The 19,150-nt window shown below is 43.3% G+C and overlaps 1 protein-coding gene across 2 annotated transcripts in view; it reads left to right on the forward strand.

Annotated features, from left to right (window-relative positions):
• EFNB2 (ephrin B2) overlaps window positions 1–18,394 on the forward strand; it is a 43,977-nt gene extending 25,583 nt beyond the window's left edge. The window contains exons 3-5 of one of the 2 annotated variants that reach the window (XM_032402645.1): window positions 12,431–12,523; window positions 13,260–13,373; window positions 14,702–18,394. In XM_032402645.1, coding sequence (XP_032258536.1) covers window positions 12,431–12,523; window positions 13,260–13,373; window positions 14,702–15,090 — 596 coding nt within the window. In that variant the 3' untranslated portion in view covers window positions 15,091–18,394. The remainder of the gene's footprint in view (window positions 1–12,430; window positions 12,524–13,259; window positions 13,374–14,701) is intronic. The other variant, XM_032402644.1, reaches the window with a different exon arrangement.
• The last annotated feature ends 756 nt before the right edge of the window (window positions 18,395–19,150 follow it).

Raw genomic sequence — 19,150 nt, forward strand, 5'->3', positions numbered from 1 at the left:
GGGCTAGCAGCCCGGAGACCTCAGGTCTAGTCCCGTTGCCTGTGCTTAAGGAGAAAGTCACTTTATCTCTTTGAATTTTGACTTCTGGAAAGTTCTTTTATCGTTGTTGTTATGGCCAGTGATGGCGGTCTGCAGTTCCAAACCATTTCATGGTTGGATATATACATCCCGTGTAGGATGTCTGGTTTATGTGTCTCTTCTCCAATTGAAATGGGTGGGATCTGCTATGAATTCTCCAAAGACATTTAATTTGATTTATAGTGTTACCAGATTTTTAGAATATAGTCATCGGACTTTGGAGTTTTGGAAGTAAATATTAACTTTTAATTGCAAGTGTATTTTTAAACCTACCAAGTATCCACTAAATTCCCTTAGGAAATGACATGACAAAATGATACGCTTCCTCATTAGTTCTTCTCATAGATGATTATTTGCTTTGACATGTGGCAAAATGATATATGTGGGTTTTCTTAATGTTTAGAATTGACTTTTTCAAGTGACCTATTTCAGTAATTAGCCTTAGGCCTGATTTGCATCATCAAATCTCCTAATCTCAAATGATCCGAAAGTAGGGATGTTAGTGCCGTTTGGTCTGAAAAAACCCCTCCGTTCTTTACGACATTCAGATTCTTAATTGCCTTAAAAGCATAGTAAGCATTGTATATAACCTATAGTTATGTTTATAGTCTTTAAAATTTTTTAAAGTTTATGAAATAACTATCTGTTCTCAAGTGCCCATTTTCAAGGGAAGCTCTACCTCAGTAAACACTCCAGTTAATAGGAGAGCATTCCTGTGTTCTCAGCCTTCGTCCGTGTTTGTGTCATTGACTTTTCTTGTAGACACTTTCTGTGCGTGGTTTACAATTTCTTTGAGAGACGATCACCCAGTGGTGAATGAGTCAGCAATTTTGGTCTGTCGGCCCTTTGCAACATCCAGCCTTATGAAGGTTCTGTAGGTTGGTTATCCAGCCTCAGCATGGAAGCTTGCAAAATACCTACAAAGAAGTTTTCATCACTCTACCAAAATTATGTGAGTCAGAGATGGGTGAAAAATGAGTGCCATTGTGTTGATACTTTTCAGGTGAACAGTGGGCACAGCAGGGCCGTGTGACAGAGGCGGCCATGGGCACGAGGCCCCTCCCAGCGTAGCCTCCTGTAACTTCTACGATGTTTTACCTCAGATCCATAGCCGAGACCTGGACTTGTGGAATGGTCTGAAAGTCATCATTTCTAACAATTGTTTGATTAAAGGTTGTCCTTTTATGTACACCCTGCCGTATGCACAGTGGGCCTTTCCAAGCTGCCCGTCCCTTTCTTGGTCTTGGGAAAGTCTTCCTTGAGGAATAGTCAACGAGTTTGACTGAGTCACGATTTCCTAGGCCATTGGTTTAGTTTTGTAAAGCAATTTTTAAAAAAATCAGACCACGTGAAATTGGAAGCCTCCACAGTCAGCTTTGCTTTGCTGTTTCTTAGGCATAAACTTCACTTCTGAGCAAAATCGCAAAATAAATTTTAAAATGCTTGCATGCAAATATAACAAAACACTATTCTTCAAGAATCAAAACAGAGGAACAACAGATTCCATTTCCTGCATTTTTGTTAAATATATATGTATATACGTATATATTTTACTTAGGTGTGTTTTCCTTTTGGGTTTGTTTTCCTTTTGTGTTTCCAATTTACTTATTTTAGGAAGTAGGTATGGCAACTGGCATGAAATACACTGGATGTACCCTAACCTCTCCTCAGCAAAATAGTTGTGGGAGCTTTTGAATATCCTTTGACATGTAGATTTCTTTTCAGATATATAAGAATGTGTGGCCTGTGTAATGATTATGGGTTTTCTGTCATGAATTAATATATATGCTACATTTCCCTTAAGTTTAGTGATAGGATGGTATCAGCCTGTCACTTCTGTCTCTGACTTCGGGGTGAGGATTTACGTTTTAGACCTTGTATAGAATTGCCGAATTCCAGCATTTTAAACACATTTTTATTTCTAACCTACAACTGTCATCTTTGTAATGGAATGTCCATCAGATTCTTGGGTGTCTGGAGGATTATCTACACACACCAATTGGGGCGACAGATGAGCATGGTAGGTGGGAGTCTGGAGTCAGACAGACCAGGGTTCTTGAATGCCCTTCAACAAGTAACTTCCCCAGCCTCTGTCTTGAGCTCTTCATCTGTGAACTGGGCATAGTGTCCGCTTTGGAGGTTGATAGAGTTTAAATGGGTGTTACGTGTCAAGTGCTCATTTCCAAGGTTGGCTCCTGATGAGTACAACCAAGGGGTCCCCTTGGAGCAGAGCGGGGTGGCGGAAGACTAAGGGCAAAGTGATGCCTTCCTACAAGCTAGCAGGTGGGGAAGATGTACTCACAAAATGTAATGTTTTTGCAAACCATCCCTAAAATGAAACTCCAGAGAGTTTACAGGTTTCAGTAATGCTGCATAACTTAATTGTAAGATCTCTGCTCTTTGTCTTCTTGGAGTGTTATAAAAGTCCTTTTGTCCTTGGGCTTCCTTTACCAAGAAGCATGCATTTATGTATCTTTTTGTTGGTGGAACTGCCGGAGCTTGTTAGCAGATCCTCTCTAAGACCCGAAAGAGACAGACCGGGAGGAGTGTTCTATACATATAATCATTTCCCCACTTGTCATTTCACCAACCTTGCCAGAGCTTTTTCTCAGTTCCCCCGCACACAAAGGAAACACTATTTTTATTGATAATTTCGGCAGCATCCTAATGTAGTATAAATATTCTCCTAAACAAAAAAAAAGGTGTGTCAGGGTCGCCTTGTCACTGAGACTAGCTGGGAAAGAACGTTTCATTAGTCTGATAATCAGAAGTGTTGTTTCTATTATTTTTTAACATCATGTGAAATCCTCCTCTGACGGTACTGAAGGCCCTTTCAGAGTGTATCAGTAGGACTCCTAGTTGAATTTCATATGAATAAAGCTTACATTCTTCACACTTACGTTACGAAGTCTCAGCTTCTGCTGAACTGGAGATTGGACTGAGAAACTTCTGGCTCTGTTCAGCTGGGCAGTAGTGAGAGTCCTGTGAACACTCTTCCTTATTCCCAGAAGTCACTAAGGAAAGAATAAGATGACTGCTTCCTAAAGCAATGGGAAGACGAAGGAGAGGAAAGACTAAAAACCCTATGTACAAAATAAGAGCAAAGCAAGAGCAGGTGAGAAATGAAGATTACTTGGAAAAAAAAGGAATTCTTTACAGATTGCCCAGAGTAAAACTGCCTTTACAATTTCATAAAATACATGTCAATATCTCTAGTGCCTGTATTTACTTAGCCTTATAAATAATCGAATAATACTAGAGAAATGAGTGAGACATAGTTTCTTTCTTAATAGCCTTTAAATATTCACCTTGAAGATCAACACTTAAAGCAAAATAAAGCACTTTAAAAAAAAATAGCCAAGAGGCATAGACAGACATAAAAAAGATGACTTTGAGAAAACTTATTTATGTAGTTCTTAAGAGTCACACATTTGTTCCTGAAATTCTGAGATTCCAGGCTAGGTGTTTGATCACTTAAAAAGGGAAGTGTTGGGGCGCCTGGGTGGCTCAGTCGTTAAGCGTCTGCCTTCGGCTCAGGTCATGATCCCAGGGTCCTGGGATGGAGCCCCGCATCGGGCTCCCTGCTCGGCGGGAAGCCTGCTTCTCCCTCTCCCACTCCCCCTGCTTGTGTTCGCTCTCTAGCTGTCTCTCTCTCTCTCTGTCAAATAAATAAAATCTTTAAAAAAAAAAAAAAAAAGGAGTGTCACAGCGTCACATGCTCTGTGTCACTTTGCAGTCTCAAAAACAGGTGGTAGAGAAGTTTTTATCACTCTGAGAACACGAGAACTTAGTCTGAGTAGTTCCTAAGTGGTACATCTACGGTTCACCCTGCCGTGAAACGCAAGAGTCAAGACTCCAGCCAGGGCTAGGGGACCCTCAGACCAGCATCTTCAGCCTGTGACAGTGCCCCTGGGTCAGCAAGCATAGGAGGCATACCTCGTGAGACGAAAGGTGTACATACGTGTCCCGTCCCATGCATGGTGTAGTAAAGGGAGTGTGCATACATGCATGCCTCCCCCACTTCCACAGGGACAATGTAGACACTTACGTGTACACACAGCACATAGGTAGAAGTACGAAGAAGCTGACACAGTTCAGACACCTGATGATCGCTGGGCTTGTCCAAACGTGTGGGGCCCGTGCCCTGTTTTGTATCGTGTAACCTAGAACTGACTTCAGTCGTAGTCCCCAGAGCTGAATTCAGAAAACCCTACAGGAGCAGGCGGGAGGGAGAAAGGGTCAGCGGGGAAGGGGGTTGTATAGCAGCGTGTCAGGTCTTTCACATTTCCTCTTTATCTTTAGATCTTTTCATCAATGCCGTGTCTTATTAAGACATGCTACTGTGCGGTTTTAAAAAGCTATCGAGTCCTTCAAGCCCCTCAACGGAAAGTTGCTAAATAGTAAAATTATCAAAATGTTCCATTTCTCAAATATACAAACTGAGGCAATGAGACTTCACATTTCCTTAGTCAAATACAAGTGCTGCGGTTGAGGTGGATGGATGGATGGGCGGATGGGCGGGCAGCACGGCGGGCACGAGCATTGATGACGTCATAGGGGGTCCCAGGCTGTGTGTTACTAACAAGAGTTCTGCTTTGAAAATGGCTTTTTGCATTAGTGATGTAGCCCGGTTTCATCGTTCCTGAGGTTCAACAAGGAGATGAAGGTATTCTTTGATTGAAGCAAACATGTGGAAAATTGCTCTGGATTCCTAGAGAATAGAACATGTCCCCTGAATGGAATAAGGTTCATGTGTAGGGCACATTCAGACAGGACACTTTATTGGGGTTACCACTGGTCTCTGGATGGTCAAAGCAAATAACATCACGTCCATCTAAACTCTCATGCCGTGGACAGTGGCGCATTTTCTCCTTTGCAGTGTTCTATGCAAAACTGTCAGCAAACATTAATTCAGTCACTAGTGAAGTCTTACCACCCAGAGATGAACTCAGCCTCAGATGGGTATTTTCCACTTCAGTGCTGCAGATGCCCAATTACTGGGCCATTAATATCATTGCATGCGATTAGTGACAGTAGAATGAGCAAGAAGTTATGGGATGGGCGCCCTCCCCGCCATGAACTTTTTACTCCAACCCTTTGCTATCTAGACATTTCCCTATCCCCGCATGGATATTTTAATGATTAAGACTGTTAAAAAGCCAGGAGTGGGCAGTGGATTGTATGCTAGAAATAATTCACTCTAGCACATGCTTCTTCATGGTTCAGAATGTTTCCATGAGATATTATCACTGTCTCTTGACCGGGAAGTCTCAGTTTTACAAATCTGAACGCTTAAGTAAGGCTAATATAGACAATAGGGAATAACGTTTTATCTTTAGAACTCTTACATCATTCTTGCTGTGATTTTTTTTTTTTTTTTTTTTTAACATGAGTTTGGTCATTGTATGGAAGTCATTTAGCCACCTATTTTTAAAACCTAATTCCTTTTAGTAGATTTTGGCCCATATTAAGGTTGACTCTCATGCAGGAAGGTAATTGTGATGAAAAATGAAAACTTTTTTTTATGAGATCTTATTGCAATTTTTTTTTACCTAATGGAAGATTCCACCTGCATAAATCATCCTAACTTTTAGCCATAAAATCTTAGAAACAAGTGTTTTCCCTCAACAGACTTCCTTAGAAATCAAGACACTAAGGCGTTGCAAGCAATATTTTCAGGGGAAATAGAGGAAACCACTCCGTAATCAGTCTCATGTGGTTAGCGTGCCTCTAGTGAAAGGAAAGAGGGACTGGTCATTTATTGCTAGGACTGTTTGATCTTTCTCAGAAAAATGTCACTGCACTGCTGGAGCCTGGAGGGTAGATCTTTCGTTGACATATAGTCCCTGTGTGTACACGCGCATGCTCACGCACGCACACCCACAGGCACATGCACGCACACACAGTCAACGCTTCTTACCCCATTCTTTTCAGCCTGGTTGTATGTAATCAGTGATCCTTCAGGACTGTTATCAAAGGTAACTATGGCTCTTAGCATCTTTAATGATTGTCACGAACTGCATCTTTGTGTACAGTTCTTGATGGCTGAAAGATTTTATGAGTAAGCAGTGATAGAATTCTTATGCTCTAGATGTGGTGACTGTTACTTTATATTGTTACTGTTTTCTCAGTAGGTTGACCTCCCTCAATGTCCAAGTCTCATGGGATCTATGAAATAGGAGACAGAGTGAATATACTGGCACTTCTGCATAGTATCCTGTTGTCTCCCCCTACTTTCCCCCAAATTAATATAAAGTGGCAGAGTAATATATGTCGTTAAATCTTCCAGTAAATGCACAAAGACAGTTGACCAGACTGCTTCAAGGTTGTTATACCTCGTCTTATTTCTGAGCTGTCAATAGAATAGCCTGTCATTGTTCATGATGAACCTTTGAAACTGAGAAAATTAAATTACACTGTTTTATTCAAGAGCATCCATTTATATTTGATACCTGCTATCTTTATTCACATTTTAATACTAGAATGCAACAGGGAAGGTCTAAATTGTAACTCCATTTTTAAATTCATTTTTCCAAATCGTTCTTTCTAGCAGAGAAACTAATTAATTGTGTTGTGTAGAAGTCACTGGGGCTATGCCAGTTATTAATTCTTAATGCATGATTTACTGCTTTAAAATTTCAAAACACAACCATAGTGATGTGGTTTTAATTCAAGTGATTCTTCTTATCATACTGGAACAATGTTTCCTTAGGTGAGAAACACACACATCCTACCTCACTCGTCCCTTATACAGTGTTTAAACTGTGACCTGTTCCCCACACACTGAAATCAGTTAATCAAGTGCCAGCAGGAGCTATCTCATCAAGTAGGGATTAAAACAAAAACAAAACCTTTTTGTGGATCTATATTTCACTTTGAAAATATCTCCCTTTGTATTTTTCCTTTTTCAAATTGAGGCCATTTTAAGAAGTGTTTATATAGCAAAGATAAGGCAAATTTGGTGTTATGGGATGAAATGCCGTGTGCTTTGAAATAATGCTGAATTTTTTTTTTAACATCCTGCCAAACAAAAATAACGAGGCCCTTGGAAACTCACGATGACACATTCCTCATCTCTTACACTGTAAGTCCACAAAGAAAAACACATAAAAAGAAGCTAGAAGTGAATTTTTCCTCCTCCTTTTGGCACATTATACAGCTGTTTCTGTCTCAGAAGTTTTTATTAAAATTACAGAAAAAGGCATTTATTTTTGGCATTCAGTGAGCATTATCATCTCCATGTTTGGAATCTTTCTCCTCAGTCAGTATATGAAAGGATACTCTTCATCCTTGAGGCATTAAAATCTGCACTGAGATCTGGAGATTGAGTCCCTGTTTCCGTAGTCCACATTGTGAATATGAATTGATGTCAGGGGGTTAAGGAGATAGATCTTGGTTTCCTGGGTTGTATGTTCACAGTAACTGATTATATTTTTATCAGGCTCCTTGTTTTCCAACTTGCAGATCTCATTCCATCTTTTTTTTTTTTTTTTTTTTTTTTTTTTCTTTTCCTTTAGACACTCCGAGAGTTGCTAGCCCTGGTGGAAGGCAGTAACCTAGTTTGTGTGCCATGTTTATTTGAATCTCACGGCTTCACTTTCCATGTTTCTCACTTGATTCTGCTTCTTTTGTTCCTCAGTTTGTCAGGTGATAGGCTTCTGGTTCTTCTGAGTCTGTGTTGAGCTGAAGGAGAGAGACCGATGTGTAGGAAAACTGGCCTGAAGAAATCAAAAGTAGGAGGGCCAGCATATCATGACATGGTGGAAGAGAATATAGTACAGGGAGGATGATAGTGATAGAGAATTGTCATAAAATGCTGTTTGTTTCATAATTAAATAAGACAAATGTGTCCCGTGTAGCTTTCTATAAATTATGGTTTTTATTCTTATCAGACAACTGAACTCTGTCGCTTTACTGACCCTATATAGCTTATTACCTGTCTCTCTTTGGTCGACTGCTTTGATGAAGTGGATAAAAATAATTTGCTTTTGAGTGTCTTGTCAGTCACCCGCCCCATCCCAACAAGCTACATTTTAAAATAGTTTGAAATACCCTCCAGAGTAGCAGTGTTTTTTTCATCCTTTCCAGCATAACCAAGAATTTTCCTTCATAGCTTCATAGTGAAGCTATATATTATTCTGGAGAATTTTTTTGTGCTGCCCTCATTCCTGACCTCTTTTTGAATGAGGCTCATATATCGGCACAAACCCAGCAGCGAATTCTCCATCTGATTAGCACAGTGTTCCCGATGTGATAGACTGAAAACAGCCCGAATCCAATGCTGCTGCGTAGCCCCCTGGGTGCAGGGCAATAACAATCAGAAGAAGCCAGGTTAAAATGCACTGTTACTTCCTCTCCGTGGGCACAGTCTAGAAAACACAGCCAGAAAAGATTCTTGCCCTTTTAGTCTGTTTTATTCACTGGTTCTCTTTTCCCTGCTCCGATAACCAGTGTAGGATTGCCAGTGAGTCAGAACTGCAGCTAAGTTTAAGTCCGTGTGCAAATTCACGGGCAACCACAGCTGTTGGCTTGTGCGGTTTTCAGATGTGAAGAACTCTCAGGCAGTGTGAACTCTGGGTACTTTTTTGCTGAGCAATGATCTCCACCCACTGAAAATCAGGCCCCAGGGGAGCAATCTAGTGATTTCAGTATACTTAGGACATGCAATTAGATCCCCGAAGCAGAAGCTTTTAAAAGCAGGCCATAAAATGCCCATGTATCTTTATTAAGCCTATTTTCTAACTGGATGGAGAAACTTTTCTAGTAATTTTTAATTTTATAAAGTCTATTTTTTTTCCTCTAGGCCAAGGGGAAAAAAATGTCTGGGCACTAAAAGCTTAGGTATAACAGTGTTATTTTTTTCCCGTCTCTAAATGATTAAATGTAATTTCATCCATTTAGTAATACTCTAATTGTGGTGGCATTAGCTAATGCCGGCAGAGAGAGACAAAGAAAAAAATGAAGTATAATGAGGTAACAATTTATTTTTACTCTCTAAGTTAAAAATTCCTAATACATTCAAATCAACAATAAAAACATTGCAACATTGTCTCCTGAAATGGAAGTAGATTTTTATCCCAAAGCATTAGCAATTTCTTGTTGTTTCTCAAAGTCAGCTGCTAAGCCTGTTTTTTAAAGCTTCTTGGTGACTGGGTGTTATGGCAGAAATCAGAGTTTAATCTTGCGGCTTTATTTCAAAGCTCACCGCCATAAGGAGGGGCAGTCAGGACGGGACACTTGTCAGGGTCCTTGGTCAAGGCAAGGAGGACCTCAGGGGGACCTCAACACTGAGAACCACACTCCCTACACTCCCTGATGAGGAGGTATGGTAGGAAGAGTGAGGTTAATTTTCATTATGGCATCAAAATAAGTTCGAGTCCCTCTAAATTATTTTAGACTTGCTCTGAAGTTTACTGTCTGAAGTTTCCGTTGGTTGCTGGCATCTGAAAACCGGGTTTTCTGTGACCACTCAGGTCATTTCTAACGGAGGGCGGGGCAAAAATCTTTTCATGGCAGAACATCTCACTGTATTATATAGTTTATCCCCTTCTTAAGCAACCAGGTATTGGGGATGCCATGTTACCATTAGTAATGAATTTTTCAATATCTTCCAGTAACCTTTGCTGCTCCCAAGTTGACTTAAAGGGGAATAAAGCAGTCTGGAATGCATATCACAGTGTTCTGCCTCCTGGCCCACCCTCCCCCTTCACCAACCCCACCCCCTCCCAACCAGCAGCAGCCTCTGGTGTCCAAGAACCCCAAGAACCCTACAAAGGCACAAGCTTCCATTTCCCTCTATGCAACTCAGGACCAGAAGGCTTTTTTCCCCTCACCCAAGGAATAAAAAAGTTTCAACTGTTAAAGATGCAAAGCAGGTTCATTCTCCTGCTGCACAATTTTCCTCCTCCCATCTTAGAGTCTGTGGATGCTCGATTATAGATTGCAATTTATTTGAATACTTTGAGTTCTTTACGTTGGGGGGTTATTTGGACAAAATTTGGGGTAAACCAAAAGCTCTGCATGAAAGCATTGATATTCAGAAAGGGCGTTGACCACAAATTAAAATCAAAAGAAAAAAAAATCACCCAAATGACGCGCACCTCTGGTTGCTTCCAAACTGAAGAAGGAGAAGCAGTCAGCACTTTTGAAGTCTGTTCCCAGGTGATGCTTCTTTACCTTGTCTTACCCGTTCTGGTATTCATTATTTTTTCCTTTTAGATCTGAATCTTTGACCTTACTACCTCAAGGTTAAGATAAACAAACCCCTGTACCCTACCCCTTTTCTGTGCATGATCCTTCAGATCTTATTTTTAACATATTTGTTAAGCTGTTAGCCAGAAAAAGTTAGTCATTTAACTGCATTTGGGTGCACTTTTGCATGTGGGCACATTTATGCCCATATGATTTAGAAAACATGGAGATTCCATTTGAATTAAGTAAACTAAACTTTTGAAGCCATTAGCCAAATAAAGACCCCAGCTTTCTGCGTTTTTCTACATGAGAACATATCCTAATTTTTGAGAAAGATCAACTGAGAAAACTTGAAATAACTAAGTGAAGATTATAGCGCTCCCCAAAATGGTGCCTGGTCATAGATAGCCACACTGTTTTATGCCTTTAGGAGGAAAAGACACTTCGAAATTTAGGAACCTGTGTAGAGGAGGGAAAAGGGAAAAGCAGATGGAGAAATGGGGAGAAAAACATTTTATTCGATTCACAGAGACATATAAAGTTTATAGGTTATTTGTTTTAACTCCTCTGCCGGATATTTTCTCAACAGTCTACGAGAAGATACTGTCTACTTTTTACCCCCCAAAATTATTATGGCAGTGTTGCCCATTTTCCCAGGAGAAACTCAGTGCCAGCATCGGCAGAGGAGTGAGGTGTGGTTGTAAGACTGTAAACTTTAAGGAAACACTCAGATAAGCAAAGAGATATTTATACACACGAGAAGCAGCCATTGTTTTTAAGGAAAACAGTGAAAGTAAAAGTTGGTAACTCAAGAACACAAAGACAAGTAAGTGCCTTATTTTGCAGCTAATATAATTATCTGTAGCGTGCATATTTCTGTGCGTGCACGAAGTCCTTGTTTGCCATTTGGAAAACAACCCATTAAAACAATGTCTTTGGATTTATTTTTACCAGAAATGCTGTCCCTGTTTCCGTGCCTTGCAAAGTACAGTGTTAGTAGACAAGCCTTTGATAATCCAAGCAGAGAATGACTTACAGTGCAGAAATGTATATGAAACACTTCTGTTCCTTGCCCCTTGAACTTTGGAGGAATGAAAATGTCTAGCACTCTCCACCTTCTTTTCTCTTCTGGAACTTGACCTGTAACTTAAATCCTCTTCCTCAGTGAAGTACCTGGCAGCCTGTCTTCTCGCAGCTTTAGTTACAATGCTATTCAGAGGACACACCGTCCTAAGGAGACAGAAGGGCAGTGTGTTTCAGGAGAGGAGAGCATAGGTTGTTTTTTTAAAAAAGTACTGAAAATGGTCAAATGCTCTGCCCTTTCTCCTCTTCCTCCTCCTCCCTCTTGAAGTGGGAAGCTAATCAAGCTGGTGAACAGGAGGCCATGGCTGCAGGACGTCCTCCCCATGTACCCCAGGGTTGTTGCCGTGGGGCCCTGACCGAGCAGAGGACATGTGTGGTCCCCTCTGTCGGTCAAGTTGTCTTCTAGCAGGTAGCTTGGTTGAAGGGTTTGCCTGAGGTCCATCTCGGTAATAAGAACACACTTGCTATTTCTGGTCCAGTACAAAACGATGGAGAGAAACTTCAGAATTTGAAGACCTGAATCCTAGCCGCCTTCTTCATCTCGAATAAGGCTGGGGAAAGAAGGAGAGGGGGTGTGGGAGTCTCCTCGTTTAGTGTTTACCGAACTAGGATGCTTGGCAAACAGGGAGCATCAAGCTAATTGTTCTTGAAGCAGGAAATCTGTAGTTGAGGAAGCAGGTGTTGTGGGATGATTACCATGTTTTAAAGTGACTGTATTAACTCTTTTGCTCTTTTGACTTTGACCCTGAAATAGTAAGCTTTTTGGAAGATGCTGTCCCTTTTATGTATGTGGACTACTTACTAAATCAGTTGGTTCTGAAGGAAGGAGAAAGCGCTTAAGTAAACTTGAAACCAGATAGCATATGCGCACCAGTGTGGACAGTCTCCATTTTTCTTTCTTTTCTGTTTTTTTCTTATGTTTGGCTTTCAGCATTCCATACTTTCAGAAAACTTGTGACTAAGAGTGAATTCTTATTTTTCAAATTGTTTTCAGACATTTCATGTTCATGTAAACTTGGCTTATTGATTTCCTGATTTTTCTTTATTTTTTTGTTTTGTCCATTTTATTTTTAATCAGCTACATCAAATGGGTCTTTGGAGGGCCTGGATAACCAGGAGGGAGGGGTGTGCCAGACAAGAGCCATGAAGATCCTCATGAAAGTTGGACAAGGTAAAGACCATCTGCTGCTTCATGAAGCCACTGTAATCTGGTTCGGCCCCCAGCGAGTACGGCGCCGGTGCTGTTAATGCCCGCCTTCCGTCCCTCGTAGCTTAGTTTTGAAAGCAGACCTTTCTCTGTACCTTGAGCCACTGACAGATTGCCTCAAGTCAATGTAACACACTTTTTTTATTGGAGATTCCTCTAAAAGTTAAGGTCAGCCAGGTCCGATGTCCATTGCCATATAGTGTATATATGTATATATGCACTCTTTTTTTCTTCTTAAAAACGAAAGGCCTCTTTGATTCAAAAATTAAGATATCCAGAGTGAAAACTAAGTTTCTGCCATTTTGCCCATTTCTGCATCTTGACTACAGAAGACTTTAGTTCACTGAGCCTTTTCACATACAGATAACCTATTGTGCAGAATTATTCTTCTAATTAGAAATTGGTATAGTAGTCAATCAACTTGCTCGTTTAAATTGAAATGTCATCTGCAATGCTCTGCCTGCCAAATGCAAGAATCCCTATAGTTTGCACAGATGGCCTCACAATCTAAACCTCTGAAATAACTAGTATAACCGTTTTGTTTTAAAAGGAAAATTATATTCTTGTATGTCACAGTACTTTGCATAAAGAATCTTACGTTCATTGCTATTTATGCCTCTTGAGATATATATCCAAAAGCTCCTAGAGCTAGATCTCATTAGACGCCTGGGCTGTAAGTAATCTATTCTTTCTCATATAGATGCAAGTTCCGCTGGGTCAACCAGGCATAATGATCCAACACGACGCCCAGAACTAGAAGCCGGTACAAATGGAAGAAGTTCAACAACAAGTCCCTTTGTCAAACCAAATCCAGGTATTGCAGCATGAGTGTGTGTGGATAGGTCTGTGTGTTCCGGGCGCCTCGGGTCCCAAGAGGTGGAACAGAGTCCGAGCACTTGGATACCAGTTGGGTTAACTTGTAGTTCCTGGAGTCGGTAATCTTTGCTCTCAGTTAGGTGTTATTAATTACTCAATCAGAACAAAATAACTCATTCCCACGAAAGGTTCACATTCAGAGGAGTAGAATTCATCAGATGTAGGTGCCAATTATGAGCACCACTCATTCAGACCAAAGTTATTTTTATTGGTGACACTTAATCGTGCCGGTTGCAACACTAGCTTAGAGCTGATGTTAATGTATATATAATTAATGTTCTAATCCCTCCTCTAATTATATCTAATCCACAAAGAGCCCGATTGATCCGCTTTCTACGTTTTAGGTGGCAGCATCTTGAAATATTGCATAATGCCGCGTTTTTCAGGTGGTTATACCGCTGAATTTTTTTTTTCACATTTTCAGTGTAAAATAAAATACCAGACGGATCCTGGACCCCACAGTTTAGAATATCAGAGAAAGTTTGCTGTCATTTAACTTCATTTTCTTAACAATCCTTGAACAGATAGCTATGTATTTGTTTGCACGCTAATGAAATTTTTATGTGGCGGTTGCTGGGCAGACCTCAGCAGTTTTGTATCCGGGATCTGTGCGCCTGGTTGGTAGTCGTGTGAATTTAGCATCTGCAGCGATATCCCCCCCTCTCTCCAAGCGTCAAGGAGGGAAGTTGTTATTTCTAACTTTCAATGACAAGATGTGTCAAATTCTTGTGACAAACTGATAAATGGATCATATAATGATGCCAGGCGATTTTTTTTTTTTCGTGCTTAACATTTGGGTTGGCAGCCTGTTCAGTGTGAGAGTTTCTGCCGCCTTCCAAATATACTTTAGGTGTAAATCAAATAATACAAACGCGGTACGAGTGGAGCGTCTTCCCAGGCCCCAGCAGTCCCGGGCATGCTCGGGCCGCGGGGCCGGTCGGCAGGGCTTGCCTGTTCGAGTGCGGGAGGTCTGAGATTCCCACGGCGCCAGCGCCCAGGGAGGAAGGCGGGAGAGCAAGGGGCCGCGTCCTGCGTGTGTCCCCGCCCGTCCCCGCCGTGGAGGGACCGTGGAGGGACCGTGGCGCGTGTGGCTGCGAGGCGCCAGCAAGGCCCCCCAGGGTCGCCCGTCCTGATGTGGGGGCCGCGACGGGCGGGGTCTGGGGCGGGCGGGCGGCCGCCTGCGCGTTTGGGGTGGCGTGGCTCCCCGCCGGCCGCGCCCGGGGCCCCGCAGTGACCCTCTGCCCCTTGTGTCTCCCCGCCTGGCAGGGTCGAGCACGGACGGCAGCAGCGCCGGACATTCCGGGAACAATATCCTCGGTTCCGAAGTGGCCTTATTCGCAGGGATTGCTTCAGGATGCATCATCTTCATCGTCATCATCATCACGCTGGTGGTCCTCCTCCTCAAGTACCGGCGGAGGCACAGGAAGCACTCGCCGCAGCACACGGCCACGCTGTCGCTCAGCACGCTGGCCACCCCCAAGCGCGGCGGCAACAACAACGGCTCGGAGCCCAGTGACATTATCATCCCGCTGCGGACTGCGGACAGTGTGTTCTGCCCCCACTACGAGAAGGTCAGCGGGGACTACGGGCACCCCGTGTACATAGTCCAGGAGATGCCCCCCCAGAGCCCGGCCAACATTTACTACAAGGTCTGAGACTCGGCGGTGCCTTGGCTTTCCCGGAGGAAACTTCCTGACCCGCTGCCGCCCGAGGAGGGTTTGATGAGCCCCTGCGCCTCGACTGGACTGGAGCACAGCGGGGGCGAGGGGACGCCGCTTCTCGGAGGAGCCCTGTTGAGTTGGACAGCTTACCTCGTCGTAGCGCCCCGGCCGTGCTGGAGACAGACGGGAGCCGGCAGCCGGGAGCCGGGAGCCGGGCGCAGGGCGGGGGCGCGCTGGGGCTGCGGCGCTCGCCTCCCACCCCTCCACCTCCAAGCCATGCGCGGCACTCAGGCCTGCGGGGAGCCGAGGGAGATGGAGCGCCTGGATGGGGGGAGCCGGGGGAGCCTCCCGGGCCGGTGTCCCAGGCCGCCGCGCCCGGAAATGCGGTCTCTGCCTCGGGTGTCCCTCCCGAGGAGCGTCCGGACTTGACACACAGACCTCGGGCTGGGGGGGGCTTGCAAGAGGTCCAGCTTCCAGTCCTCACCGTGGCACACCCCCCCAGCCCCCCCTGCCGATCTCCGGCTCCCCCTCCACACTGCATCACTGCTGGAACACTCACGTTGGGGGGTCTCCTGCTCCACGCACCTGCAACCACAGCTACAGCGGAATGGGTAATACGCTTCTCGAAGTTGTGTTTGCTAATAAGGAGCCTTGCAGCCAGACGCCAGACTGGGCTGGCAGCCGTGGAAGACGAGGAGTTCGTGGAAGGGGGCGGGCCAGGGAAAAGGGCTGTCTGCAAGTGCAGTTCAACGCCGCTGCCTCCGAAGCAGACAGTCGGGTGGGGGAGAACCCAATTAGGTAGCACAGCACTTTGGTTTGGCTGAGATTTTAAGAGGCAAGTAGGAGACGCAACACCACCACTCGCAGTGGAGGAGGGTGCCTTTGAAGGAATCCGCTCTGATCACATGGCAACGTGCAGGAAAACCAGAGTCCCTCTTGGCTGGGGAGAACAAAGGGGCATTGTTGGGAGAGGAACAGGCCAGGTGGGAAGGGGGCAGTGGGCCGCTGATGACAGATTTGGGCAGGACTGTTGTGGTACTGGCAATAAGATGTACAGCTTCGAAGCTGTAGGAGAGTCGGTCTGCTTTGGGTGATGTTTAAAGCAGACTCAGCTGCTATACTGATCACATTTTATTAAACACAGGGAAAGCATTTAGGAGAATAGCAGAGAGCCAAATCTGACCTAGAAGTTGAAAAGCCAAAGGTCAAACAGGCTGTAATTCCATCATCATTGATGTTATTGAGGAGTTCTCTTATATAAAAGGTAGGTCAGATTCCCCGCCCCCTCCCCTCCCCAGTGCACCTGCCCCGCCCCCCTCCCCCCGGGAGCCTCCCTGACACTTTGGTTCTGGGAGGTGCTGTGCTGGCCCAGGGGGGGCTACTGAGCGAGGCCACAGCGCAGCTGCTCTGTGTCTAGGTGAAGCACACGGCGAACCTCTTCGAGTCCTTAAGCCGGAAATCAATGATGATGTCGAGGGGGAGAAGGAAGATAGCACGTATTTATAATAGGTATAGAGAACACAAGGGGTAGAAAGTAAAAGATTTTTACTAATATATATTTTAAGATTGCACACAAATCACACCAGAGGATGTGAAATTCACTTGTGGCAATTGCGTGGTCTCAACGCTCAGTGCTTAAAAAAGAAAAATTGGACAGCTACTTCTGGGAAAAACATCATCACTCCCCAAATAACAATAACGAGAGTAAATACAAAAATAACCCAGTCCTCTGAAGGCATCTCACGGAACCTAGACTAGGAAGTGCAAGCCCCAAACCCCAGGAAATGGACATGACTGCACCATATATTGAACAGTGGCAAGATGTCCGGGCATTTCTTCTCTGTGTTGTGTTTCCCCTTGCCTTACGGCTCAAGTGTTCGCTGACACCCACCGGGTCATGTGGGGGGGCTGCGGCGGCAAGTTCAGCTCCTGCCCCCTCCGCTCTCCCCCCTGCCCTCCCAGTCCCCTCGTCCCCTCCCTTCTGGGAAACAAAACGAGTAAACAGGAAACCTACTTTTTATGTGCTATGCAAAATAGACATCTTTAACATAGTCCCGTTACCATGGTAACACTTTGCTTTCTGAATTGGGAAGAAAAGAAAATGTAGCAACAGCATTTTAAGGTTCTCAAACCTCCAGTGAATACCTGCAAAAATGAGTTGTCACAGAAAATTATTCCTTCTCTATTTCCTGAACCTGAAAATGATGTTGGTCCAAAGTGCGTGTGTGTATGTGTGAGTGGGTGAGTGGTATTCATGTGTACATATATGTATAATATATATCTACAATATATATTATATATATCTATATCATAGGTCTGTGGAGGGTTGTCATGGCGACCAGCCACAGTACATATGTGATTCTTTCCATCACCCTACCCTCTCCTTTATGTGCATCCATACAAGATTTTCTTGTAAGCCATCAAAAATTAACCTTTAGGATGGGGGAGAGGGGCAAGAAGGGGAAAAATGGGAAATAGTCTGATTTTAATGAAATCAAATGTGTGTCTCATCGGTTGGCTACATTTTGGTTATATGCTAAACTGTGAAATCAGATGAATTGATGAAGAGTTACCTGCAACCAATTGAAAAGTGTTCTGTGCGTCTGTTTTGTGTCTGGTGCAGAATATGACAATCTACCAACTGTCCCTTTATTTGAAGTTGGTTCAGCTTTGGAAAAGTTACTGTAAATGCCTTGCTTGTATTATCATCCCTAGTCACCTGACTTTGGAATTTGCACCATAATGTTTAAGTGAAGATGCTGTAAATAGGTTCAGATTTTACTGTATATGGATTTGGGGTGTTACAGTAGCCTTATTCACCTTTTTAATAAAAATACACATGAAAACAAGACAGAAATGGCTTTTCTTACCCAGATTGTGTACATAGAGCAATGTTGGTTTTTTATAAAGTCTAAGCAAGATGTTTTGTATAAAATCTGAATTTTGCAATGTATTTAGCTACAGCTTGTTAAACGGCAGTGTCATTCCCCCTTTGCACTGTAATGAGGAAAAAATGGTATAAAAGGTTGCCAAATTGCTGCATATTTGTGCCGTAATTATGTACCATGGATATTTATTTAAAATTTCGTTGTCCAATTTGTAAGTAACACAGTATTATGCTTGAGTTATAAATATTTTTTTCTTTATTCGTTTTATTTTAATAGCCTGTCCTAGGTTTTCAGTCCGCTTTACTTCCACATTGCAGTCAGCCCCCAGAAACGAAACCCGTGAGGTCACATTCCACGTCTGTTTCAAACTGAATTTGTTCTTAAAAAAATAAAATATTTTTTTCCTATGGAAAAAGCGCCTTCAAAGTCTTTTCCTTTCCCTTTTTTTCTTTTCTTTTTTCTTTTCTTTTCGCTTGTTATTTTAATTTGCTTTTCTACTCTGTTTTCTCTATAATTACAGTTATCCGGGACCTTCTGCCCGTGGGCATTCTTGTGCCCATTTTTCAAGTCAGGGCATGCACGTAATGTGATTGTTAATCTTGCAAAAGGCCACGAGCCCATTGGTTTCCCCATAAAACTCAAACTCACATTTCACAAATACTTTATCGTACGGTTTCATCAAGTCCTAAGTAAGCGTCCTAACCAGAAAGCATCTCTAGTTTCACTTGGATCACACCATCTGAGCCGTGACCTCATTCAGGTGAGAGAGGAAAAGGAAGGAGATGCACTTCTGTTATCTCAACACTTAATTCCAGATTGATCCAGTTTCCATTCAAGCAGAGCAGTTTGCCATAGACCGCTTCATTGTTCTTCATGGAATAATCCCAGGAGGAAGGAAGAAAGTCCAATGTTCTCTGTCAAACTTTAACACTGATGAAATCATCCTTAGGAGGGAGGTACTTCAGGTGTGGGGGGTTTGAGAAAGAGCCCCAACCCAGGAGCCAGATGCTCCAGGCCAGACTGACTTGCCCCAGATCACAGCCCCAGCCAAGTGAAGAATTGGTAGGTTTCAACCCCCCCCACTTCCCCCCCGGAGGTTCCCATGAAAGGCTGGTTTTAGAAGCAGGGATCTCCGAGGCATCTTCCTGACTTACTTGTCCTAAAGA

Source organism: Phoca vitulina, unplaced genomic scaffold, assembly GCF_004348235.1.
Source record: "Phoca vitulina isolate PV1807 unplaced genomic scaffold, GSC_HSeal_1.0 scaffold5, whole genome shotgun sequence".
Lineage (NCBI taxonomy): Eukaryota > Metazoa > Chordata > Mammalia > Carnivora > Phocidae > Phoca > Phoca vitulina.